Source organism: Oncorhynchus mykiss, chromosome 2 (genome assembly GCF_057628025.1).
Source record: "Oncorhynchus mykiss isolate SJ-2025 chromosome 2, ASM5762802v1, whole genome shotgun sequence".
NCBI lineage: Eukaryota > Metazoa > Chordata > Actinopteri > Salmoniformes > Salmonidae > Oncorhynchus > Oncorhynchus mykiss.
Genome location: NC_143023.1, coordinates 69615596 through 69643591, shown reverse-complemented (window position 1 = coordinate 69643591; position 27996 = coordinate 69615596). Strand labels below are relative to the sequence as shown.

The following is a 27996-nucleotide window of genomic DNA, read 5'->3' as shown; positions in this document are numbered from 1 at the left end:
AATCAAAAGAAATGCCTTTCAATTATAACGGCTTACTAGTCAGAGGCTTACAGTAGTAGGGTTAATCAGTACAAATGACAGCTTGAGGTTTAGTCAAACCCTAATAATGATTAAATATCCATTTCAATTATGGAATACTAAAATCCACATTGTCATAGGCTTATACTAAAATTCATAACATCTCACTGTAGAATAGGCTCATTTAATGCTAAACATCACACACATTACTGAATAAGTCATTTTTAAGGGGTTAATTAAGTAATTAGTGATCCACGTGATTCACCATTGTGAGCTGGTTTTGGGGAGATGGTGGAGGGAGAGCTGGAGAGACTGTGGTCCTGCCCAGCAACAGTCCCAGTAGGACCTCTGTACTCCCTGTGAATTCACAGAGAGACAGAAACATAACCTCAATTCACTAGGAAACAGAATTTCCATATTTCCTTATTCACATTTGGTGAACTACATCTCTTGTCCTCCTTAATGATAAGTCTGTTCTGTCTGAGCATGGCGAAGGGGAACCAGTGTTTTCAGGCATTTGTACAATGTGTGAGTGACAAAGGCTGCGTGCTGGCTGGAGCAGGGGGCCATAGGGGCCAGGGACCCGGGCTGTGGCGGGTGAGGCTGGGCCAGGAGAGGCACTCAGTGTGTAGGTGTGAGGAATGCATGGGCAGTTGGACAGCTATGGTCTGGACAACACCAGCACAATGGACCCAGTGTTCTGCTGCACAGCAATGACAGAACCAACAGACCCTAGATGCAAGCCATGCAGACCCACAAGGTCTAGCTGAGAGATGTGTCTGAATTATGTGCTGCGGGTACAACTGTATGTGCCTGCAGTTAATGACTTGTAGTCCACTGTTATATCTTCTTCTTCTGAGATATTTAGCCACCACCGCAATATTCTCTGGTCAGGTTTACAGGTCTATGTGTGTACCATTTATTGAATGTCTTTCTTTATGCCATGTGGTATTTTGACAGGTAGTTAAGCCTGTTACTCTGGGCTCAGGTCTTCTCTCCTGGGCCAGGGGTATTGATTAGTGGGCCCGGGTGGGGGGTGGCTCATTAGCTAAGTAGTGAGAGGGGAGGAGGGGAGGGAGTCTAATTGAAGTAATGTCTGACTCTGATGTGATGGTCTAATCTCTGTGTCTGAACTGGCTCTCTGTTTAATTGATAGCTGTGATCTCACCGAGGGTCTGACGAGAGAGACTGGGACTGTTGTACGGGTCCCATGAGACAACAGTCCCATGAGACCATGTAAAACTCTGAACTTCACACGTGTGTGTGTGAATTTGTGCTGTGTATGTGTGTATTGAGCACCAGAAGTGAGTCTACTTCAGTGAAACAGCTCAATCACCATGGTGATTGATACGACTCAGGACCTTTGGCTTCTTTCTTTCCTTCTTAATGCGTCATCTTCTTAACTACTTTGCATTTGTCTGGGTTTGCTAGCAGTAGCCACTAGCCAGCCAGCAGACCTGGGTGGTGCATTACACCCTGGGAGTTGAAATGCACTCTTGGAATCGTAGTATCACAGTTTCTAAACCCAGAGGTGCATCATGGACAAACTGAAATGGTCCACCCACACAGACAGCGTGGTGAAGTAGGCACAGCAGCTCCTCTTCAACCTCAGGAAGCTGAAGAAATTTGCCTTCAAAACACCAAACACTCACTAACTTTTACAGATGCACAATCGAGAGCATCCTGTTGGGCTGTATCACCGCCTGGTACGGCAACTGCACAGCCCACAACCGTAAGCCTCTCCAGAGGGTAGTGAGGTCTGCACAACGCATCACCGGGTGCAAACTACCTGCCCTCCAGAACACCTACACCACCCAATGTCACAGGAAGGCCATAAAGATTATCAAGGACAACAACCACCTGAGCCACTGCCTGTTCACCCCGCTATCATCCAGAAGGCGAGGTCAGTACAGGTGCATCAAAGCTGGGAACAAGAGACTGAAAAACAGCTTCTATCTCAAGGCCATCAGACTGTTAAACAGCCACCACTAACATTGAGTGGCTGCTGCCAACATACTGACTCAAATCTCTAGCCACTTTAATAATTAAAAATTGGATGTAATAAATGTATCACTAGTCACTTTAAACAATGCCACTTTATATAATGTTTACATACCCTACATTACTCATCTCATATGTATATACTGTACTCTATACCATCTCCTGCATCTTGCCTATGCCGTTTGGCCATCGCTCATTCATATATTTTTATGTACATATTCTTATTCATTCCTTTACACCTATGTGTATAAGGTAGTTGTTGTGAAATTGTTAGATTACTTGTTAGATATTCCTGCATGGTCGGAACTAGAAGCACAAGCATTTCTCTACACTAGCATTAACATCTGCTAACCATGTGTATGTGACAAATAAAATTTCATTTGATTTGATATGAGGCACAATATCGTGAGACCTTCGGGAACACTGCGAAACAGACCAAACAGACCAGAACGGGGTTTGGGATTTGAGAAGTCAAATTGAGATTTGAGAAAAGTGAAAAATTATTCTTTAGTGGTTCATTTTCTCTAAATCTAAAGGCACAACCTCGATTCCAGCCACTCTCTTAAGTAATTGAACATGTTTTAACTCCAACCTCGTGGAAGTGACATGTTTTCATTTTCTTAAAAAACAACTTTATATTGAAGAAGTGCCTTTGATTTGACGGCCAGCACATGCGCGGTTCGGCGCGAGACAACCGTTAGACCCAATGACGTGTTTCTACGCATGTGCTTAGCTAGCCAACGTCGCCATGACATCACCTACGAGTGTGAAAGTGGATTATTATTGGAGAAGCAGTTTCTGCCTATCTTCATACTGTAGTCTTTGGTAGTATTCTGTGTAAAATCCATTGTATTTCTATGGTGTCAGTGCTACTGTCTATTATCTATCCTGTTGCTTAGTCACTTTACCCCTACCTATATGTGCATATCTACCTCAATATCCTCTTACTATTGCACATCGAGTCGGTACTGGTACCCCATGTACAGTGGGGCAAAAAAGTATTTAGTCAGCCACCAATGATGCAAGCCCTCCTACTTAAAAAGATGAGAGAGGCCTGTAATTTTCATCATAGGTACACTTCAACTATGACAGACAAAATTTGAAAAAAAAATCCAGAAAATCACGTAGGATTTTTAATGAATTTATTTGCAAATTATGGTGGAAAATAAGTATTTGGTCAATAACAAAAGTTTATCTCAATACTTATATACCCTTTGTTGGCAATGACAGATGTCAAACGTTTTCTGTAAGTCTTCACAAGGTTTTCACACACTGTTGTTGCTATTTTGGCCCATTCCTCCATGCAGATCTCCTCTAGAGCAGTGAAGTTTTGGGGCTGTTGCTGGGCAACATGGACTTTCAACTCCCTCCAAAGATTTTCTATGGGGTTGAGATCTGGACCTTGAAATGCTTCTTACGAAGCCACTCCTTCGTTGCCCGGGCGGTGTGTTTGGGATCATTGTCATGCTGAAAGACCCAGCCACGTTTCATCTTCAATGCCCTTGCTGATGGAAGGAGGTTTTCACTCAAAATCTCACGATACATGGCCCCATTCATTCTTTCCTTTACACGGATCAGTCGTCTTGGTCCCTTTGCAGAAAAACAGCCCCATAGCATGATGTTTCCACCTCCATGCTTCACAGTAGGTATGGTGTTCTTTGGATGCAACTCAGCATTCTTTGTCCTCCAAACATGACGAGTTGAGTTTTTACCAAAAACTTCTATTTTGGTTTCATCTGACCATATGACATTCTCCCAATCTTCTTCTGGATCATCCAAATGCTCTCTAGCAAACTTCAGACGGGCCTGGACATGTACTGGCTTAAGCAGGGGGACACGTCTGGCACTGCAGGATTTGAGTCCCTGGCAGCGTAGTGTGTTACTGATGGTAGGCTTTGTTACTTTGGTCCCAGCTCTCTGCAGGTCATTCACTAGGTCCCCCCGTGTGGTTCTTGTGATCATTTTGACCCCACGGGGTGAGATCTTGTGTGGAGCCCCAGATTGAGGGAGATTATCAGTGATCTTGTATGTCTTCCATTTCCTAATAATTGCTCCCACAGTTGATTTCTTCAAACCAAGCTGCTTACCTATTGCAGATTCAGTCTTCCCAGCCTGGTGCAGGTCTACAATTTTGTTTCTGGTGTCCTTTGACAGCTCTTTGGTCTTGGCCATAGTGGAGTGTGACTGTTTGAGGTTGTGGACAGGTGTCTTTTATACTGATAACAAGTTCAAACAGGTGCCATTAATACAGGTAACGAGTGGAGGACAGAGGAGCCTCTTAAAGAAGAAGTTACAGGTCTGTGAGAGCCAGAAATCTTGCTTGTTTGTAGCTGACCAAATACTTATTTTCCACCATAATTTGCTAATAAATTCATTAAAAATCCTACAATGTGATTTTCTGGATTTTTTTTCCTCATTTTTTGTCTGTCATAGTTGAAGTGTACCTATGATGAAAATTACAGGCCTCTCTCATCTTTTTAAGTGGGAGAACTTGCACAATTGGTGGCTGACTAAATACTTTTTGCCCCACTGTATATAGCTCATTGTGTATTTATTTCTGTTACTATTTTTTATTTTCTATTATAAAAAAATACAATAAAAAGTATTTTGCATTGTTGGGAAGGGCCCATAAGTAAACATTTCACTGTTAGTCCACACATGTTGTTTATGAAGTATGTGACAATAACAATTTGATTTAATTTTATGGTGTGTAGACTATTGCAATATAGAAGCTTCAGAAATTAGCTTGTCGTTTTGGAACTAAACTATTCATTTAATACATTCAGTTATTTTCGTGTAATGAATAATGAATCATAGTGTCACGACTTCCGCCAAAGTCGGCCCTTCTCCTTGTTCGGGTGGTGTTCGGTGGTCAACGTCACCGGCTTTCTAGTCACCATCGATCCATGTTTCAGTTTAGTTTTGTCTGTATTACACACACCTGGTTTCAATTCCCATATCATGTTCCTTATTTAACCCTCTGGCATACATTTCTGTTCTATCCGTGATTGTTGGTGTCTTTAGTGGTTGTTGATTGTGCTAGTGTGTATGTATGTTCCTATTTGGAATTTTACTTGACACAACTCAGTTGTGTTGCTCAAAACCTGTGACCTGTGCCTGACTCCGCTACATCTCTGCACCCAATCGCTGACACATAGGTCAAATGCAGTGGTTCTCAAACATCTCCTCTGGGACCCCCAGACATTTCACAGTTCTGTTGTAGCCCTGAACTAAGTCACCTGATTAATCTAGTAAAGGGCTCGATGATTAGTTGACTTTTTGAATCAGGTGTGCGCTGGCTGTGGAATAGTTCAAATACATGCAACAACTGGGGGTTCCCGAGGAGAGGTTTGAGAACCCCTGGTCTAATGAATGTCATTTGAACCAATATTATGGCCATACTGTACATGAGCAAATGAAACCTGATATGTATCAATTTACATTTGAAAACAGTTTAGATGTTATTGTCAAATTAGTCTCAGATATGGTTTTTCATAAGGAACATTTAAGATGTTCTTCTGTTGTTTAATTTTTTTTTTAATGAATATAGAATACAATATATTCTATTTGTTATTTTAGTTCTACCAGTTCATCATATTGTTCAATGTTTAAATAAATACAACCCAGTGGTTATTCTGTGACTAGCTGATATGCTTTCTTTTTTTGCTGTGGTATCCTTTCGGTATCAAGTATCGTTTTGGTTTTGAATATAATTTTGGTATTGAATATCGTGATGCTTAACCTGGTATCCGTTTCAAAGTCAAAATTCTGGTTTCGTGACGACATTAGTTCTGAGGCTTGACAGTAGTGCCTGCTACCTCAGTGGTTCGGCCCATGGGACAGTGTGAGTCCTGCTAGACTGTCACCTCTATTCTCCCACAGCCTGCTGACATTTCTAGTGCTTTGTGTGGTGTTTTTTTTCTCCATAGTCTATGATTGTAGTAGGTGCTGTTGCCCTCCATGCATTACACCTCTTTGACTGTAGTCTATGTAGGCTATGTAGTGGTCTACCCTTAGCCCTCATTCTGTAAGGAACATGTGTCCCCGCCCTTTTTCACACCACACAGCCCCCACCTCCATGATAACACTATCTATCTTTTTCTCAATTCAATTCAAAGGGCTTTGTTGTCATGGGAAACATATGTTTACATTGCCAAAGCAAAAGTTCCAAAGGAATAGACACATTTCAAATGTCATATTGTGTCTATATACAGTGTTGTAACGATGTGCAAATGGTTAAAGTACAAAAGGGAAAATAAATAAACATGAATATAGGTTGTATTTACAATGGTATTTGTTCTTCACTAGTTGCCCTTTTCTTGTGGCAACAGGTCACAAATCTTGCTGCTGTGATGGCACATTGTGGTATTTCACCCAATAGATATGGGAGTTTATCAGAATTGGATTTGTTTTTGAATTCTTTGTGTGTCCGTGTAATCTGAAGAAAATATGTGTCTCTAATATGGTCATACATTTGGCAGGAGGTTAGGAAGTCTCTCTCTTTCTCACTCTCACCTTCACATACCTCATTCATATAACTATACCATATCCTGCTCACCTTTCTGTCTCATAACAAAGTCTAGCCACGATTGATTTAATCAGTATACTGTAGTATGCCACATGGAGGTTAGTCATGTTTGGGTGTTAGACATATCTGCATGGAGACTGAATGGTTCCATTGGAAGCCATTGGTGTTGAGTTAGTTCTGGAATATTGATTGAGAAGTTGGCCTGTATTTGACCTCCTGACCTGCTTAATCTGGTTTAGATGGATGACTAGGAGTTGGATGTCATCCCAGTTGGATGTCATACCATTGTTTGTTTTCCCTGAGCCGTGAACTCTACCTTAGATACGGACTTAAAGCTTTCTTCAACAACCTTCAGATTTTTCGGAGTACTTTAATGGCATTTTAACAGTCTTGTGAGATTTCCCTTGTGGAACTACTTATGTTATATACACTTATTATAAGGGCACAGGGCAAGACCCAAATGCAGACACAGGAGGCAGATGGTTGAGCTCCGATATTTATTACACCAAAAGGGGTAGGCAAAAGGCAGGTCGGGGACAGGCGAGAGTTCATAAACCAGGTCAGAGTCCAAACAGTACCAGGGGATAGACAGACTCGAGGTCAGGACAGGCAGGGGTTCAGTGAACAGGTCCAAGTCCAAACAGTACCAGGGGATAGACAGACTCGAGGTCAGAACAGCCAGAGTGGTCAGGCAGGCGGATTCGGCGGTCAGGACAGGCAAGGGTAAAAACCAGGAGGGCTAGGAAAAAACAGACTGGGAAAAATAGGAGCTAGGAGAACCGCTGGTTGACCTGGCAAAACAAGACAAACTGGCACAGAGAGAGAAGGAACACAGATAAATACACCGGGGACTAATGGGGAAAACAGGAGACACATGGAGGTGGGTGGAGACAATCACCAAGACAGGTGAAACAGATCAGGGTGTGACACTTATACAGTGATTGTGTTATACTCTGATTTACCAAGTTCATTTCTCAAAGGACACCCCTTGTATGATATTAAAAAAATGATTTACTAATTTATTTTGTGGTGTGGTTGTTGGGTAGGGGCTGCATGACCGACACTGAGATATTCTACCCAGTTGATATTATACTGAACACAAATATAAATGCAACATGCAACAATTACAAAGATTTTACTGAGTTACAGTTCATAGAAGGAAATCATTAATTCATTAGGCCTTAAGCTATGGATTTCACTTGACTGGGAATACAGATATGCATCTGTTCACAGATACCTTAAAGAAAGTAGGGGCATGGATCAGAAAACCAGTCAGTATCTGGTGTGACCACCATTTGCCTCATGCAGCGCGACAGATATTTCGCATAGAGTTGATCATGCTGTTGATTGTGGCCTGTGGAACATTTTCAGCTTCCAGGAATTGTGTACAGATCCTTGCGACATGGGACCGTGCATTACCATGCTGAAACATGAGGTGATGGAGGTGGATAAATGGCACAACAGTGGGCCTCGGGATCTCGTCACGGTATCTCTCTGAATTCAAATTGACATCTATAAAATGCAACTGTGTGTCACGCCCTGGTCTTAGTATTCTGTGTTCTCTTTATTATGTTGGTTAGGCCAGGGTGTGACATGGGTGATTTATGTGTCTTGTTTTGTCTAGGGGTTTTGTAGTCTATGGGGTTGTGTTCAGTTGAGTGTTCAAGGTAAGTCTATGGTTGCCTGGAGTGGTTCTCAATCAGAGGCAGGTGTTTATCGTTGTCTCTGATTGGGAACCATATTTAGGCAGCCATATTCTTTAGGTATCTTGTGGGTGATTGTTCCTGTCTCTGTGTTTTGCACCAGTTATGACTGTTTCGGTTTTTCCACGTTTTCTTATTTTGAATAGTGTTCACGTTTTCATCTTTCATTAAAGATGTTTATAAATAACCATGCTGCATTTTGGTCCTCCTCTCCTTCCCAGGAAGAAAACCGTTACACTGTGTTCATTGTCCATAGTTTATACCTGCCCATACCATAACCTCACAGCCACCATGGGGCTGTTCACAAAGTTATCAGCAAACCGCTCAGCCACACGACACCATACATGTGGTCTGCGGTTGTGAGGCCGGTTGGCCGTACTGCCACATTCTCTAAAACAACGTTGGAAGCGGCTTATGGTAGAAAGATGTACATTCAATTCTCTGGCAACAGCTCTGGTGGACATTCCTGCAGTCAGCATGCCAATTGCACGCTCCCTCAACAGTTGAGACATTTGTGGCATTGTGTTGTGTGACAAAACTGCACATTTTAGAGTGGCCTTCTATTGTCCCCAGCACAAGGTGCACCTGTGTAATAACCATGGTGTTTAATCAGCTTCGTGATGTACCACACCTGTCAGATGGATAGATTTTCTTGTCTTGGATTTGAATGCGTGTGCTGTAGTACAACACACTGCCCGTAATAGTGTTTAGACATGCATTATTAGATTGACTAACATGTAACGGTATCACAACCGGCCGTGATTGGGAGTCCCATAGGGGGGCGCACAATTGGCCCAGCATCGTCTGGGTTTGGCCAGGGTAGATTTGTTAAGGTTAAATCAAATAAAATACGGAGTGTATAATGTGTGTATAATGTGTTCATGTATCTGAGCAACAATGGGAGACTGATGAGACAAAAGAGAAATAAGAATAGTTTTAGTGAGGAGGGAAATGCCAATTGAGTCTATAGCCAGCGGGTAGATAATACAAATAGAGATGAGATTGGTGAGGAGGAAAAGAGTGAGCCGAGGTGGCTGGGGGAGGTATGTGTGTTCTGCTGGGGTAATTCATTTTTTTGAAAAACTCAGTGTCTGTGTCCCTCCAAGGTCTGAGCACAGGCACTAAACATTCCACACAGCCAGGGGGAGAGAGAGGGCAAGATTCATTAACATAAGAAGAGGTCCTTCGACCAATCACAGCCCGGGAGTGGGAACTGGGGGGTGTCGGATTACTGCGCATTCTTCCCTCCCTCCCCTGGCCAGAGACAGAGAGCAAGAGGGAGTCGGGAGAAGCAGCGAAGGACAGACACAGAGAGAGAGAGATGTAAATGGGACAGTCTCATTCTTGCACTCTGAGATCACAGTGCCAGAGAATGTGTTAGGATCTTCCCAAGTACTTCTCCCTTGGAAAGAGACAACAGGGAACTTTAACTGGTGGCTAGACAGGGGCTGTTTCCAGGACCAAATCGCTGCCCTGTTACTCCTGTCTGGAGTCTGTCGGACGGACTCACACAAGAGGGCTGAAAATGAACTATCTGGTGAGTGTGTAATGTTTGTGTTTGCTGTTCCCATTGCTGTGTGAACACTTTTGTCAGGACATACTAAATACTAAATGCCCCAAATGGGAAAGAGTAGAGATGTGGAAAAAAGAGAGGGAGGACAGCACACTGAGGGAAGAAAAGGACTCGAGTGGGAGGAACTTGAGTTAACATGTTTTCTGTGTATCTTACCTTTTCTTAGTTATCAGCACAACTTACTTTGTTTGCTGTGCTATGCGTCTCAGAATGTGTATTGTGTTGTGTATTTTAGGTAGATAGAAATGTTAAGTTAAAATTCTACACACGAAAGGAGAAGAATAGAACACAAGTAAACTCTCCTTGGACTTTTTCATACTAGTTCCTGAACAAAGTTTAGTGTTATTTTCTGCTGTCCTGTATGGTTTGTAAAGGCCCCGCTTCTCTGAAAGGGGGAGCGTTGGAGGACTTAAGACGCTGTTAGAAGAAAGGGCTTTGGAACAGCCAGACAGGAGGGAGAGACTTGGAGCTCCGCTGCCCTGGGCTGCCTCTGCTGACTCAGGAGAAAGTTGAAAGATTAAGGTTTTATAGAGAGAGTAGAGGGGAGAGAAAAGAGTGCATTGGCCTGCTTCTGAAGTCTTTGGCAGTACCGTCCGTTCCTTGCTATTGTTTGAAAGTGTTGGCATTCTGTCAGCTTGTAGTGCTGTAATTACACAGGGGTTTGGTATTTGGTTGACAGGACCATACTGCATTTCCGTCTGAGAGGTTTATGCTCTTTAGCAGCACTGGGGCCGACCCCCTGGAGAGGCCTTGGATACTCCCCTTGTTTATCCCTTGGTCTGGGGTTTCACACACACATTAGAACACATGTAATTACAAAATCAACAAACACCACTGGCATTACCATATGTCTTTTAGACTTTTCCTAGTTGTCTTTAATTAACAATGACTGATTGGTGATGAGGTTATGTAGATGGAAGGTTTAGCGTTCATGTCTAAGAGATGTTTATTTCCCAGGTTGGCCTTGATAATCATGGATGCCATTTTGAGAGAAGCCTTGTAATGTTGCTAGCTAGCTATCGGCTTGCTATTTCAGAAGGAGGGGTTAATGAAGCCATGTGTGATGCTAGTTTATAAATCAGGGGTTCCCAAACTTTTTTGGCCAGCGACCCCATTTTGATATAAAAAAACAATTTGTGACCCACCATGTAAAACAAGTTATGTAATCAACAGCCAATGTTAACTTTAAAACATTTTTATTAATATGACAACCTACAGTATGTATGTGTTCCTGAGAGTTATCTTTCAGTGTTGTCCTAATATTTTGTAGCTTAAACTATTCAAAAGATAGAGCCACATTTGTAGGAAGAAAACAGAAACCATTATTTTTATTACATCTGCATCTAGCTGCTACCAGAGGTTACTGACTTAACCCTGGTTCTATGAACCAAACACACATTTTCTCTCATGACCCCATTTTCAAATCAGGCGACCCCTAGTTTGGGAAACTCTGGTATAAATAGATTAAGTGGATTCCCACCATGCAGTAGTGACCGAGTGAGTAAGTGGGGGTGTCTGTGGGGGTCAAAGGAAGAGTGGCTCTCAGGCCTACAGAGAGCTCAACTGAGTAACTCAAAGGCCCTTGCCTCTCGCCCCTGTCTCCTAGGCCTGACTAATTTCTAACTGACTCACAGCCCCCTGCCTGCCTGGGTGCTGGGATGGAATTCCCCCTGTCATTCCCTGGGAAGTCTGACAGTGAAACCTCTCACCCAGTCAGTCCCTTCCCTCAGAGAGATTATAGGTGCCACACAGTCACAGAGCGTAGTAATACCCACTGGAACACCAAGCGCCAGGCTGTGACTCAGCCCAGGTGTAGCAGGAAGGTTGATACAAGGAGGGTCACTCCACACTGGTGAAACTGTCAGCTCTGACGTGTCTGCACAACCAACCATGAGTCACAGGGTTTCAGGTATAGGTTATAAACAGATTATTGGTACACACAGACATGTAAAATATATACCAAACATGAACATATGAAGATGTTAGTGACTCAAATACAGTGCATTCGGAAAGTATTCAGACCACTTGACTTTTCCACATTGTGTTAATTTACAGCCTTATTCTAAAATGTATAAAATACTTTTTTTCCCCTCATCAATCTACACAAAATACCCCATAATGACAAAGCGAAAACAGGTTTTTAGACATTTTTGCAAATGTATTAAAATTAAAAAACAGAATTACCTTATTTACATAAGTATTCAGGCCCTTTGCTATGAGACTCAAAATTGAGCTCAGGTGCATCCTGTTTCCATTGCTCATCCTTGAGATGTTTCTACAACTTGATTGTAATCTACCTGTGGTCAATTGAATTGATTGGACACGATTTGGAAAGGCACACACCTGTCTATATAAGGTCCCACAGTTGACAGTGCATGTCAGAGCAAAAAGCAAGCCATGAGGTCGAAGGCATTGTCCGTAGAGCTCAGAGATTGGATTGTGTCGAGGTACAGATTTGGGGATGGATTCCAAAACATGTCTGCAGCATTTAAGGTCTACAAGAACACAGTGGCCTCCATCATTCTGAAATGAAAGAAGTTTGGAACCACCAAGACTCTTCCTAGAGCTTTCCGCCTGGACGAACTGAGTAATCGCGGGTATTCGCGGGTCAGGGAGCTGACCAAGAACCCAATGGTCACTCTGACAGAGCTCCAGAGTTCCTTTGTGGAGATGGGAGAACCTTCCAGAAGGACAACCATCTCTGCAGCAATCAGGCCTTTATGGTAGAGTGGCCAGACGGTAGCCACTATACAGTAAAAAGCACATGACAGCTCTCTTGGAGTTTGGAAAAAGGCACCTAAAGGACTCTCAAACCATGAGAAATAAGATTCTCTGGTCTGATGAAACCAAGATTGAACTCTTTGGCCTGAATGCCAAGTGGCACGTCTGGAGGAAACCTGGCACCATCCCTACGGTAAAGCATGGTGGTGGCAGCATCATGCTGTGGTGGATGTTTTTCAGAGGGTGGGACTCGGAGACTAGTCAGGCTCAAGGGAAAGATGAACAGAGCAAAGGACAGAGATCCTTGATAAAAAATACGGAGCGCTCAGGACCTCAGACTGGGGCGAAGGTTCACCTTCCAACAGAACAAAGACCCTAAGCACACAGCCAAGACAACACAGGAGTGGCTTTGGGATAAGTCTCTGAATGTCCTTGAGTGGCCCAGCCCGAGCCCGGACTTGAACCTGATCGAACATCTCTGGAGAGACCTGAAAATAGCTGTGTAACGACGCTTCCCATCCAACCTGACAGAGGATGAGAGGATCTGCAGAGAAGAATGGGAGAAACTCCTCACATACAGGTGTGCCAAGTGTGTATCGTCATACCCAAGAAGACTCGAGGCTGTAAATGTGATAATTCAGTTTTAAAGTTTTAATACATTTGCAAAATTTATACAAACCTGTTTTTGCTTTGTCATTACTGGGTATTGTGTGTAGATTGATGAGGGGGAAAAAAATGATTTAATCCATTTTAGAATTAGGCTGTAATGTAACAAAATATGGGTAAAGTCAAGGAAGAATACTTTCCGAATGCATACAGTACAGTGTGCTATCACTCAAATAATTATGTTGAATTTGTTCATTTAGGTTCTTTGTCATGAAGGTGTCATCATGTAGATGCTAAACATCATAATTTCATGGTGTTTTTCAAAGAGCTTTACGTTGAAGAAAACTACAGGTTTGAAACAGACCTTGGTTTGTGGCTGGCCTAATCTCTTAAACACAGTTCACCCAGTCTCTTCCGCAGATAGCACTGACAGTATCTCTCTTTTCCCAGTTCAGCAGCCAACAACAGGGCCTGGGGGCACATGTTTTCTGCTGTAGTCAAACTGCACTCTCCCCAGGGCACCTGCTTTATGTGGGGGATAATTGGGCTTTACTGGAGGAATAGAGGCAGAGACGGAGGGAGTTCAGATAAGAAACCCGTTGCAGAGCAGAACAGCTAGCTAGGCCTACACCAGGCAAAATGGATTGTGCTCAAAGCGCTGGGTTTTCAGCTGTCTGATCTAGTTACAATAGCGCTTGGCTTTCTCCTCACACAGCCAGGTTGGTTTGATGCCCTCAGGGCAGTTGAATGAGCCAGGGAATGCTGTTGTCAAAGCTAACAGAACACATATCCACTGATATTTCATCTAAACAGATTGACTGAGGTAGTTCTGTGAGGCACATGCAGATGCCCTAAAAACCTGTGGAGCTGTGGCCCTTCTGCTTGGTTGAACCTTCCCATTCCATCCTAAGCAGTAGGCCTATCCTTATCTTGTCTTTGTATTTCCCTTCCCCTGAAATGTATCAGAGTGCTCCCTGAATTCCTAGCCTTGTCTCTCACACCTAACCACTGGAATGTTTGGCTGAGGTCACAATGACGTTTCACGCTCTGGAAAATCATTGTATCTCTCCACTGTATCCCCACTCAAGGCTGTAATTTTAGGATTTATTGTCGGGCATTGAGAGTTCTGTACATGTTTTTGCCATTGCGACTGCCTGTGTTTATAGATGAGAGGAGAAATTGTTTTGGTATGTAGATAGGAGAAATCAGAACTGGGTGTCATTGTCCTTCCTCTCTCGCTCTGTGATTACAACAGTGGAACTTCTGTCAGCTTTGTGTAGCGTACAGGGTGGAGTTCCACCACACACTCACCGGTTAGCCTGTCACTCAGTCTTGTGCAATGGGCAGAGCTCAAGCACTTTGTTGTAGCCTGTAGCTACAAGAATCAGAGATCTTTTCTTACCGTTGTTGAAACTTGACAGGGAGGAGGGGGTTGATGCTCCTTGTGTGTTATTTGTCTCTTTTTTTCCACCTTGAGAAGAGATGATTCATAATAGTGGCATACATTTTAGCATGCTTTAGTGTGAATGTCTATTTGTGTGAAATCCTTTATTTGACTTGGCCTATATATTGTAGGTGTGACTGATAAGATTTGAAAGTATGCTATGTTGATTACCACCTTATGAACGAGTCTTTCGAGCTAGTATGAATGTCTGTGTTTGTATTTTGTGTAGCGTGTTGTAGAAGGGGTGTTGTGACACCTTTGGATTGTGAGGTAACAGGAGAGGTGTATGTAGAGGTTGTGGAATGTTCCGATGAGGGGTCCGCTGAGAGCTGGAGCTCGTGGGAGACGGGTCTGGGCTCGTCCGGAGAACACCAAGGACATGGAGAGAGATCAAGGTGTAACACACCAATACATACACACATTCACTGGAATAACAACATCAATTCTAAAAAATAGACATAATAAATGGAATTTACTGATATAGCCTATTTTCAACTAGGAGAGTGGTGTGCCTCTTTAACCTCTACGCTACCTTATGCTATTGTCTCTTATAGGTTATTTGTGTTAAGTCTTGTCCTGCAGGATTATTTTCCTACGGCTAGACCCTGTTTGACTACTGTAGTTTATTGTTCACATTGTTTGCCTACAAATGGTCCCATATGGGCTTCTCGCTGGTCTTTTTATGAGGTAGACCCAAATTGTTGCTTGCTACCTTGTGGGAAGACGCCAATGCCTCCACAGCAGCAGCACATTGTGTCTGTGTGTGTCACAGCAGTGTCTGTCTCAGCTGATAAAGACCAAAACAAAATCCCCATTGGACTGACTGAGTCACATCTCTCCATTCCCTCACTCTGGCCCTGTTTTTCTGCTTGGCAGGCAGACAGACAGACAGACTGTCACGCCCTGACCTTAGAGAGCCTTTTAAATCTCTATTTGGTAGGTCAGGGTGTGACTACGGTGGGCAATCTATGTTTTCTATTTCTTTGTTGGCCTGGTATGGTTCCCAATCAGAGGCAACTGTCTATCGTTGTCTCTGATTGGGGATCATATTTAGGCAGCCTTTTCCCACCTGTTGTTTGTGGGATCTTGTTTTTGTATTGTTGCTTTTGAGCCCTATAAGACTGTATGTTTCATTGGTTATGCTTTCTTGTTTTGTTGCTGGTTATCATTAATAAAAAATAATTTACCTACCCCACGCTGCATCTTGGTCCGACCATCCTTATAACGACGAGAGTTAGACAGACAGACAGACAGACAGACAGACAGACAGACAGACAGACAGACAGACAGACAGACAGACAGTGTGTCTGATCCCTCCATCTGATACTGAGTCTGCTCCTGGTCTGTGAGTATGTCATATACCACTGGCTTACACACAGGCCTAGCCCAGGCTTTGCTGTAATTGCAGTCTGTGTACTGCTGCTATGCTGCTGTGAGCATCTGAAGAGTCAAAGGCTATGTACTTGCATGCTACTTAGCCCCAGAGAAAGCCAGTGACTTCTCAGAAGTCTACCCCCAAACCAAAAAATGAAAAGTTGACTTTTTGTAACCCAGTGGCATTGTTTGGCCAGGCTCAGGTGGCTAATGTGATTTAAGCAGCAGAGACAGCCTTGTTTTGTCTGCGGCGTCTATCTGTTTTAAACGAATAAAAACTTTCGATGACTGAGGGGGCGTTTGTTTAATAGGGTGGGGGCTGGATGGGGAGAACAGAGAGACAGAAACAGCACAAAGGAGAAAGGGCAGAGTATTGTTTGCGAAAGACATGACTTGCTGTGATGCTTTGTAAGTCGAGGAGAGAGGGGCTTTCACAAAATGTCTGTGCCCAAGGTCCTGTCTCCGTGGGACAAATATACAGTCGTGTACAAAACACACATACACCCTCTTGTGAGTTAACTAGTGTGTGTCCCACGGGGTCACGTAGAGGCAAAATACAAAGACCACCCTGCCCTCCCCTCTCACGTTCACGCACGCACACACACACACACACACATACACACACACACACACACGCACTTGCTGCCTTCCCCTTCACTGACCTTTCTGCACTGAGCGTGCTCAACCAGCTGCCACATTACTTCCTGCTCAGTGGCTGTCTGAATGGACACTGCAGCCGTTTCCTTCCCTCTCCCAGACCCACTGCACCTCTTTTTCCTCTCCCTCTCTTCCTGTGGATCTCTCTCCCTTTCCTTCATTTCTACCATCACTCTTTCCCTAGTTCTTACCCTAGCTTCTTCAGCTTGCTGTTAAGTGTAAATGTGTAAGATCCCCATTCCATGACCCTTCTAAATGCAAATCAATGAACTTTTAGGCCTCTGGACTCTCTCTCTCTTCACCTCTTTCTTCTCCACTCTTTCTTTCGTGGAGTGATAACGTTTGCCGTCAGACTTTGGCTGCTCCCGGCTCGAGGGTGATGGGGGCAGGCTTTGACCTGCTATTACCACAGGGACCTCCACGGTGATGTGTTAGCATAGTGACTTAGCTATACACAGCTAGAAAACTGCTGGACCCCCGTGACTCACTGTTGCCATTGTCAGGTTTCTACCCCAAACAAAGGAAATGGAGCACTGCACAGACAGAGCCACTGGGTTAGTATGGCCACCTGAACAACATTGTTGTTGGAACAACAGATTCAAATGATCCCTTGCTGTTTTGACTAGAGTTGGAGGTTGGCAGAATAGAAACAAATTGTGACCCGTCAGAGTTGAGTTTTCTAGTCATGGCGATGTCTCCTCACCCTCAGCTGTGTCTGGGGCGGTGTGTACATCGTATATGCAATTTATAGTAGGGAGGAAGACTAGTAGTCATCTAGTTATTTACTCATACCCAATCAGAACGGCACATGAATCATTCTCTAAGCACTTCCTGTTTCTGTGGCCAGAGTGAGAAAAACAGGGAGAGATTTGTGGGTGAGTTATACTGAGATTTGGCAGGCAGGCCTTCGGCTAATAAAGGCAAAGTTCAAATCTTGTGATGTCATCAGTCCTCTCTGTCCACTCCCTCGCTTCAACAGGAAATGAACTTATGACAGAGAGCAGCAGACAAAGCATGGCCGTCAAAGGAATCTCTTTTTTTTTGTCTGAAGGGAGAGATGGATGGAATAGATAAAGAGGACAAGCTGGAAAGGGAGAGTAAAGATAAAATGGAAGACTTGGCAATATGAGCCACCATGCTACCATTACCTCATTGCCACTTAAGCATATAGAAGAATTTATACTTCTGACTTTCATTCTATTCAAACCTCTCTGTTAACATCCTCTCTAAAACCTTTCACATTTCACGTGGCCTTTTTGAAGGTAGGGATTACTTTAAACCATTTATCTGTCCACGTTGAGTAGAATCCATTTATCCATTAACACCAGCTGATTTGATACATCCCTGGTGGGAGAATCACTCTGGAGTCCTGGGAAAACTCAGTGAGTCTGAAGACGTAAGCTCTGCTGCAGTCAAGATGTTGCTGTGAGTAAAACTCATAGTATAATGAGCTCTTTCTACTAGTCTGAGGACCTCTCATTATTTCACAATCAGTGTGTGTGTGTCAGTGTGTGTGTTTATGTGTCTCTGCCTGGTCAGTGTGTGTTCGGCCTGCATGGTGACATCGCAGACAGCTTCTGGCCACAAGAGAACCACTCAGAGGCTATAGTAGGGCGCTGTGTGTGTGGATCTGCCCGTCCAGAACCTCCTCAGGCGTGATGGGTCGTGGACTCAGAGCAGCTGTCCCTCTCCCATTACAAGAAGGCCATTCATCAGACTGTGACCGGGAGATAGGCCCTGACTGTCCCTCCAATAGACCAGCACACAGCCCTGCATTCATCACCATCCCAATATGCTCTGAGTCAATCCCTGAATACACATGACGCAGACAGCGATGCATCACATCACAGCAACCCTCACTCAGCACGGGGACAATTCTGATTCCTTACGTTGACTACATATAGGGAACATCTGAACGTACATTAACATTGCCATTACCGTCAGGGTAATGTTATAGCACAATAATCACACATGTTTATAATTGACAATATCTGGCACACAGAGAGTAGGCAACCCAGGGTCTGTTGTAATTGTCTCTATCTGGCAGTGGAACAGGGGTGTTTGATATCTCATCATGAGACTGAAGGAGCCAGGATGGGGGATGGTACATTTCTTACCTGACTGGGATTCAGGCAGCACAAAGAATGTGGGACATTTTATTACTGGTATTGAGCACCTATGTGTGTGCGTGCCTGCACGTGTACGTGTGTGTGTGTGTGTATCTGTATCAGAGAGAATGACCGAGAGAGGGGGGGTTGTCAGGTCAGGGTGTGTTATAATGGGTTTTAGACGGGGGAACCTTCCTGACAAGACGACACCATATAAATAACTACACTGTGAGCAGAGGCACACTATCTCCTGCCTTGAACCCCGCTCCCCACACCCAGTCAGGCTCGGCACAAACATCCTTATCCCAGTGATAGTCAATCTGGGCTGGGGAGGGAGCGAGCCATGTGCAAGCGGGCGGGAGACAGAGCGGAAGCTCTCTGGACACGTAAAGGATCAGCCCTGTGTCCTGTGTGGCATTGCTCCTCGGTAGAGGCCTGGGTGCTGAATAGACAGATGAATAGGAGCAAGGAATGAGAGGCCCCTCTGATTAATACGGCAGTATTGACTCTCACTCTCTCTTCCTCTCTTATTAAACACAAAGACACTAAGTTGGACAACGGGAAGCCAGGCAATAAATCAGGAAGTGGAGGCTCCTCACAATTAACTAATCAGACTTAGTTAATTTAGCTTGGGGACATTGATGGAGGACTGTGTGTGACCTGAGGTCTAGTGAAGGGGGCCACTTGAAGGGGCCGTGTGTGTGTGTGTGTGTGTGTGTGTGTGTGTGTGTGTGTGTGTGTGTGTGTGTGTGTGTGTGTGAGTGATCTGGCCCCATGCCAGGCTTGTCGTACCACTCTGTACTAGTGCCAGGGAAGGGAGAGGAGGAGGTACTGGTCAGGGTTGCACTCCAAATATTAGTTTAGTTTCAAAGCGTCCCAAAGTGAGTGGGTGGCTGTTTGCTCTGGGCAGACAGATGGAGCCTGTGTTGTGTCCTGCTAGGTGTCAGCTGTAAATTATAGTTATTTCACTGTCCTGGAAGGCCTTAAGTCTGGGGAGTCAGCCTGCACCAGCACTAGGGCATGTGACAGTCCAACATTATGGAAGCAAGAGTTCTTTCTCACTGAAAAAGACACATCTTTTCTGTAAATGTTAAGCAATAATGAACTAACCCTCTCTTTCCTGTCTTCTGCAGAACGTGTTGGCCAAGGCCCTGTACGACAATGTGGCCGAGTCCCCAGACGAGCTGTCCTTCCGGAAGGGTGATATCATGACGGTATTGGAGCGGGACACCCAGGGTCTGGACGGCTGGTGGCTCTGCTCTCTGCATGGACGCCAGGGCATCGTCCCCGGCAACCGACTCAAGATCCTGGTGGGCATGTATGACAAGGCGGGCCAGCAGCAGCAGCCTCCACTCCTCCAGGCCTCCCAGGCTGGCTCTGCCCAGACCCAGAGCCTGAGCCAGCTGGCCTTCACCCCGCAGAGTGCCTACACTAAGTCCTCCCCCTCCTCCCAGTACACAGCCATGCACCCTGCCTTCTCCAACCCTGGTCCTGTCCCCGCCCTACCCGACAGCATCTACATGATGCCCCCCAACCATGGCAAGCCCTCCCCTTCAAGCCTGTACCAGATACCCACGGGCCCCCAAGCCCCACCCAAGGCCCCCATGCTCGCCCAGAAGCAGTACCACGCCCCTGTTCAGGACATCTACCAGGTGCCTCCCTCCATGGGGCCAGCTCCTGTCCAGGACATCTACCAGGTGCCCCCTTCAGCAAGAGGGCCTGTTCCTGGGCAGGATATCTACCAGGTTCCCCCCTCACTGAACCAGACTCAGATCCCCCCCTCCATAGAAAAGAGGAGCTGGGACTCTAAACCTCTAGGAAAGGTAAGAAAAACGTTTTGAGACACTTATTCACATAACACAACAAACACATTCCTCTAAAACCATAAATACAGACGGTCTCGTTAGGCATTCAGGTCCAAAATAGCTGGTTTAAGCTCTCATTGTCATCTGACCTCATCCTGGTTGGGATCTGAGCATCTTCCTGTTATTGTTTTTCCCTCATGTCCTCCAGTCTCTGTCTGTTCTCACTCTAAACAACAGCTCAAGGTTCCCTGTCATTTTCAAAGCCACAGGGATGACAGGAAAGAAAACAGGATAGAATGATAAAAGAAAACCCAAAAGAGAGAGAGGGGGGATGGGGGGAGGAGAGGGGGACAGACATTGGAATAAATAATGGGGTGTTTAATAATTCAGGTATCTATCTCCTGAAGTTGGGTGAGTAAGCGTTTTGATCTGTTAGGCAGCAGGCTGGAAGGGGAGGGGGTACCTGTACCAGCCAGGCAGTGTGGTAACAGTGCAGTGTGTTGTGACTGGTGTTCTGCAGGGAGTGCCCCCCAGGCCTGCCTTAGTGCACTCAGCCATGTGTGAGAGCAGCGCTGGGAAGTGAAGTGTGATGATGATGATGGGAGAGTGATGTGGAGGCAGCGACAAGGTGCACCTGGTCCCTGCAGGAGGGGGCGTCGCACATGAGACAGCTCACCGTCTTAAATGAGGCTGCTGCTGCCATAGAAAAGGGATTATATAATATATACAGTATAGTATATCTAATCCTATAGCCCCCCCCCCACCCACCCTAACCCCTAGCAGGGGTCTCTGAGAGGCATGACCACAGGGATTTGTCCCTCACAGAGGGGAGCGGGAGATGGGCCTTGCCATGTTGAAAATCTGCCTCTCAATAAGTCCTGAGATGACTCGGAAATACTGAATCACACAGAAGGAAAAGAGAGTGAAATGTACAATAGTGAGTGACTGACAAAGCAAAGCATACATTGCCTTTGTGTCCCCTGCTGTGTGTTGAACCTTTGTGTCCCCCTGCTGTGTGTTGAACCTTTATGTCCCCTGCTGTGTGTTGAACCTTCCTTTGTGTCCCCCTGCTGTGTGTTGAACCTTTGTGTCCCCCTGCTGTGTGTTGAACCTTCCTTTGTGTCCCCCTGCTGTGTGTTGAACCTTTGTGTCCCCCTGCTGTGTGTTGAACCTTTGTGTCCCCCTGCTGTGTGTTGAACCTTTGTGTCCCCTGCTGTGTGTTGAACCTTTGTGTCCCCCTGCTGTGTGATGAACCTTTGTGTCCCCCTGCTGTGTGTTGAACCTTTGTGTCCCCCTGCTGTGTGTTGAACCTTTGTGTCCCCTGCTGTGTGTTGAACCTTTGTGTCCCCCTGCTGTGTGTTGAACCTTTGTGTCCCCCTGCTGTGTGTTGAACCTTTGTGTCCCCCTGCTGTGTGTTGAACCTTTGTGTCCCCCTGCTGTGTGACAAACCTTTGTGTCCCCCTGCTGTGTGTTGAACCTTTGTGTCCCCCTGCTGTGTGTTGAACCTTTGTGTCCCCCTGCTGTGTGTTGAACCTTTGTGTCCCCCTGCTGTGTGTTGAACCTTTGTGTCCCCCTGCTGTGTGTTGAACCTTTGTGTCCCCCTGCTGTGTGTTGAACCTTTGTGTCCCCTGCTGTGTGTTGAACCTTTGTGTCCCCCTGCTGTGTGTTGAACCTTTGTGTCCCCTGCTGTGTGTTGAACCTTTGTGTCCCCCTGCTGTGTGTTGAACCTTTGTGTCCCCCTGCCGTGTGTTGAACCTTTGTGTCCCCCTGCTGTGTGTTGAACCTTTGTGTCCCCCTGCTGTGTGTTGAACCTTTGTGTCCCCCTGCTGTGTGTTGAACCTTTGACCTGTCACCAATGATTAATGGGTGCAACCAGAAAACAACCTGAAAACGAGAGGAGAATAACAGCTGTAGAAAAAGAGAGTGAATGGCTCATAGGCTGAGACAACCTCTGTTTGAGGTGACATGAGCGACATCAGAGAAAGGCATCAGTGAATCAAAGATTTTATTTAACTAGGCAAGTCAGTTAAGAACAAATTCTTATTTTACAATGACGGGCTACCCCGGCCAAACCTCCCCTAACCCTGACAACACTGGGCCAATTGTTCGCCGCCCTATGGGACTCCCATCACCGCCGGTTGTGATACAGCCCGGGATCGAACCAGGGTATGTAGTGTCGCCTCTAGCACTGAGATGCAGTGACTTAGACAACTGCTCCACTCAGGCCAGGGCTCACAGAGTCACAGCGGAAAGGATCTATGAGGAGCAACATAATTTCCATGACAGCTCCTGCCTGGTGATAAGACGATCAGAGGACTTCAACAGAGTTCACACTCCAGCCCAGAGCAGGGTGTTTCCAAATGTTCCATTGGATGATTGTAGAGTGATGCCTCAGTCTTTTGGAATGCTCTTAGCGTCATGTACTGTATGTCATCAGCAGGCAGTACAGGGAGGAGGGAGGAGAAGCAACACCAGGCAGTATAGGGAGGAGGGAGGAGAAGCAGCACCAGGCAGTACAGGGAGGAGGGAGGAGAAGCAGCACCAGGCAGTACAGGGAGGAGGGAGGAGAAGCAGCACCAGGCAGTACAGGGAGGAGGGAGGAGAAGCCGCACCAGGCAGTACAGGGAGGAGAGAGGAGAAGCAGCACCAGGAAGTACAGGGAGGAGGGAGGAGAAGCAGCACCAGGCAGTACAGGGAGGAGGGAGGAGAAGCAGCACCAGGCAGTACAGGGAGGAGGGAGGAGAAGCAGCACCAGGCAGTACAGGGAGGAGGGAGGAGAAGCAGCACCAGGCAGTACAGGGAGGAGGGAGGAGAAGCAGCACCAGGCAGTACAGGGAGGAGGGAGGAGAAGCAGCACCAGGCAGTACAGGGAGGAGGGAGGAGAAGCAGCACCAGGCAGTACAGGGAGGAGGGAGGAGAAGCAGTACCAGGCAGTACAGGGAGGAGGGAGGAGAAGCAGCACCAGGCAGTACAGGGAGGAGGGAGGAGAAGCAGCACCAGGCAGTACAGGGAGGAGGGAGGAGAAGCAGCACCAGGCAGTACAGGGAGGAGGGAGGAGAAGCAGCACCAGGCAGTACAGGGAGGAGAAACAGCACCAGTAGGGAGTAGTACAGGTGAAAATCCCCTATGGTTTTATCTCACCACAGCCTCAAGTTAGTGGCACTGGCAGGATCTGAATTGCCTAAGATGGTGGTGAAGTGGTAGAGATTTTTATCAAGGTAATTCTTCACTGACGCATGAGCTAATTTAGCTCTTAACGCTGTGGTGTGCAGGTTCTTTATGCACGCATTTACCTTGTGAATGCCCTTAATTGTTATCACTTGTCCTTGTGCCCGTACTGAACCACTTCACCCCACCCCCCTACTCCACCAACACCAGTTTCTCAATACAAGATAAGGAGTTCCTGCTGAGAGAAGAGATGACAGACATCGAGCCAACACATACACACACACACACAAAGCTCTCACATACAAACTGGGATGAACACTAATTAGGGAGTGATGAAAAACCCAGGCATTGTCTCATCATCCTTTGCTGCCGGAGGAGGTAGAAACTAGTACAAATACAAGGTTACAGCTACACAGAACACTTGGCAAAGCATCTGAAAAGCAGGAAGCTTAACACACACTCAGAATCTCACTCTAACCCCATCTCCACAGTGTGATGTTGTTATGCTGCTAGCTTGGTTTTGTCTTTTAATCGGGGTATGTTGTGGAGGCAGGCCCGACCCCCTCAGCCTTTTCCTCAGATGGACTGGCATCACATTTTATTCATTACATGCTTGGTAAACAACAGGTGTGGACTAACAATGAAATGCTTACTGACGGGCCCTTCCCAACAATGCAGAGAGAAGGAACATAGAGAAATAATAGAAAAGTAAAACAGGTAATAATAAAAGTATTAATAAATACAAAATGAGTAACGATGACTTGGCCATACTATATACACGGGGTACCAGTACCTGATTCGATGTGCAGGGCTATGAGGTCATTGAGGTAGGTATGTACATATAACTAGGAATAAAGTGACAGTTAAGGAAGTCCAGGTAGCTATTTAACTAACTATTTAACTAACTATTTAGTTAACTATTTAACTAACTATTTAACTAACTATTTAACTAACTATTTAGTTAAGTATTTAACTAAGTATTTAACTAACTATTTAGTTAACTATTTAACTAACTATTTAGTTAACTATTTAACTAACTATTTAACGAACTATTTAACGAACTATTTAGTTAACTATTTAACTAACTATTTAACTAACTATTTAGTTAACTATTTAACTAACTATTTAGTTAACTATTTAACTAACTATTTAACTAACTATTTAGTTAACTATTTAACTAACTATTTAACTAACTATTTAACTAACTATTTAGTTAACTATTTAACTAACTATTTAACTAACTATTTAACTAACTATTTAGTTAACTATTTAACTAACTATTTAACTAACTATTTAACTAACTATTTAGTTAACTATTTAACTAACTATTTAACTAACTATTTAACTAACTATTTAACTAACTATTTAGTTAACTATTTAACTAACTATTTAACTAACTATTTAGTTAACTATTTAACTAACTATTTAACTAACTATTTAACTAACTATTTAACTAACAATTTAGTTAACTATTTAACTAACTATTTAACTAACTATTTAACTAACTATTTAACTAACTATTTAACTAACTATTTAACTAACTATTTAGCAGTCTTATGGCTTGGGGGTAGAAGCTGTTCACGGAGGGGTGATGGGTGGAGGGGTAAGGAGAGTGGTAGTAATGCCCCTGTACAAGGAGCTTCCCACAGACTTTCGTGTTTGAAGGGGAGTAGGGGGGGCGCCCTGATCCCAGTCAGTTGTGCCAGCCAGGCCTTGTCCGGGTCTGGGGGACTGGGGCAGGAGGTGGGAGAGGGTGGCAGAAGGCCAAGCAGCAGCTGGAACAACTGTGATTGGTTAGCAGGCTTTACATCAAACAGAACGTCTGAGGAGGGGCGTTGCGGCACGCGCCCTTCAAAACCCTGACACACTCCTCCAAGAGGCTGGAATTCCTCAGCCCCCCCCCCCCCCCTCTCCTTTCGCTCAGTCCCCACTCTCCATCCGACTGTGTTTTTCAGTTTTCTACCTAATACATTTATGCTGCATTGGTATGCCACCCAGCCGCCCCAAAAAACAACCCCCACCTCCTCTTCAAACCATGGCAACAGCTTAGCCCAGCCGGAGAAAGGAACAAGTAAACAATTCACCGCTGTCCCTGCGTCCTCTTCCCTTCTGAGAGGACCGACACAGAACCTGAGTGGCCTCAGTAAACACCCAGCTGCGTTGGAGCTGAAAACGCCACTGCACTCTGTGTCTCTGCAACCCAGTTCATCAGAAAGTATTTCTTTGATCACAGTTATGAAGACTCTTAGCTATCGCCCTCAGTGCCTTTAGCAGTGTTGCTATTAGAGGTCATGAACTTGCTCTTGTATGTCTGTAGGAGAATCCACTGATCTACTCGTGATAACTGCTAAGCTGATAGGGGCTTGAGAGTTGTACCACTCAGGCTTTGACTGAAGGGAGGAATGACAGACACCACTCTGAGTGAGGACTGGAGCTACTACCTGATCTTTACAACCTCACTCTCCTGCAACTGTCTAGAAAGTATTCAAAGTACAATGTGTGTCTGTGACTGTATGACACGTTCATGGCCGAGCTCATTGCTTTGTGTGAAGCAGATGGTTAGGGGAGAGGTGGAGGCAGGACGGCCTGTTTGAACCTGGGTTCCTTTGATTAGGCCGAGGTAGGTAGATCAAGCCTTCTTATCACCTGCAGCCTCTAATGACCCTGGCCTGTTTGCAGGTGAGAGACGCTGTGATAAGGAGCAGGCTGCCCAGGGCTAACAGCACAAGCTCATCTCCTCTCCTCTGCTCTGCTCTGTGGATTGAGATTCTGCTGGTGGTTTTGTGGACTCCCTGCTCTGAAAGTAAATGTGTAATCTCAGGAGTGTTTAAAAAGACCTGGTGGGCGCTCACCTGAAATGTAGGGAGGAGGAGATGGGGGAGCAGGCAGACATTTTGGGGGAGGGGTCATTGTGGAGTGAGGGAAGAGAGTGAGACGTGAGGGGAGAGAAAATGAAGGTGTGTGTGATCTGCTGCTGAAGAAATGACTGCATGCTGCTGCCTGTAGGTGTATCTGCTGCCTGTAGGTGTATCTGCTGCCTGTAGGTGTATCTGCTGCCTGTAGGTGTATCTGCTGCCTGTAGGTGTATCTGCTGCCTGTAGGTGTATCTGCTGCCTGTAGGTGTATCTGCTGCCTGTAGGTGTAACTGCTGCCTGTAGGTGTATCTGCTGCCTGTAGGTGTATCTGCTGCCTGTAGGTGTATCTGCTGCCTGTAGATGTAACTGCTGCCTGTAGGTGTATCTGCTGCCTGTAGGTGTATCTGCTGCCTGTAGGTGTAACTGCTGCCTGTAGGTGTATCTGCTGCCTGTAGGTATAGCTGCTGCCTGTAGGTGTAACTGCTGCCTGTAGGTGTAACTGCTGCCTGTAGGTGTAACTGCTGCCTGTAGGTGTATCTGCTGCCTGTAGGTGTAACTGCTGCCTGTAGATGTAACTGCTGCCTGTAGGTGTAACTGCTGCCTGTAGGTGTATCTGCTGCCTGTAGGTGTATCTGCTGCCTGTAGATGTAACTGCTGCCTGTAGGTGTATCTGCTGCCTGTAGGTGTATCTGCTGCCTGTAGGTGTAACTGCTGCCTGTAGGTGTATCTGCTGCCTGTAGGTGTAACTGCTGCCTGTAGGTGTATCTGCTGCCTGTAGGTGTATCTGCTGCCTGTAGATGTAACTGCTGCCTGTAGGTGTAACTGCTGCCTGTAGGTGTATCTGCTGCCTGTAGGTGTATCTGGTGCCTGTAGGTGTATCTGCTGCCTGTAGGTGTATATGCTGCCTGTAGGTATATCTGGTGCCTGTAGGTGTATCTGCTGCCTGTAGGTGTATCTGGTGCCTGTAGGTGTATCTGCTGCCTGTAGGTATATCTGGTGCCTGTAGGTGTATCTGCTGCCTGTAGGTGTATCTGCTGCCTGTAGGTGTATCTGCTGCCTGTAGGTGTATCTGCTGCCTGTAGATGTAACTGCTGCCTGTAGATGTAACTGCTGCCTGTAGGTGTATCTGCTGCCTGTAGATGTAACTGCTGCCTGTAGGTGTATCTGCTGCCTGTAGATGTAACTGCTGCCTGTAGGTGTATCTGCTGCCTGTAGGTGTATCTGCTGCCTGTAGATGTAACTGCTGCCTGTAGGTGTATCTGCTGCCTGTAGGTGTATCTGCTGCCTGTAGATGTAACTGCTGCCTGTAGGTGTATCTGCTGCCTGTAGATGTAACTGCTGCCTGTAGGTATAGTTGCTGCCTGTATGTGTATCTGCTGCCTGTAGGTGTATCTGCTGCCTGTAGGTGTATCTGCTGCCTGTAGATGTAACTGCT

The 27996-nt window shown here is 45.5% G+C and overlaps 1 protein-coding gene across 3 annotated transcripts in view; it reads left to right on the top strand.

Annotated features, from left to right (window-relative positions):
• Window positions 1-27996, top strand: part of LOC110494902 (breast cancer anti-estrogen resistance protein 1) — a 111977-nt gene that overhangs the window by 52069 nt on the left and 31912 nt on the right. For 2 of the 3 annotated variants that reach the window (XM_090217148.1, XM_036954526.2), the window contains one exon: window positions 19867-20556. In XM_090217148.1, the coding sequence (XP_090073274.1) occupies window positions 19867-20556 (690 nt within the window). Of the gene's footprint in view, window positions 1-9483; window positions 9788-19866; window positions 20557-27996 lie in introns of those variants that run through there. The other variant, XM_090217142.1, reaches the window with a different exon arrangement.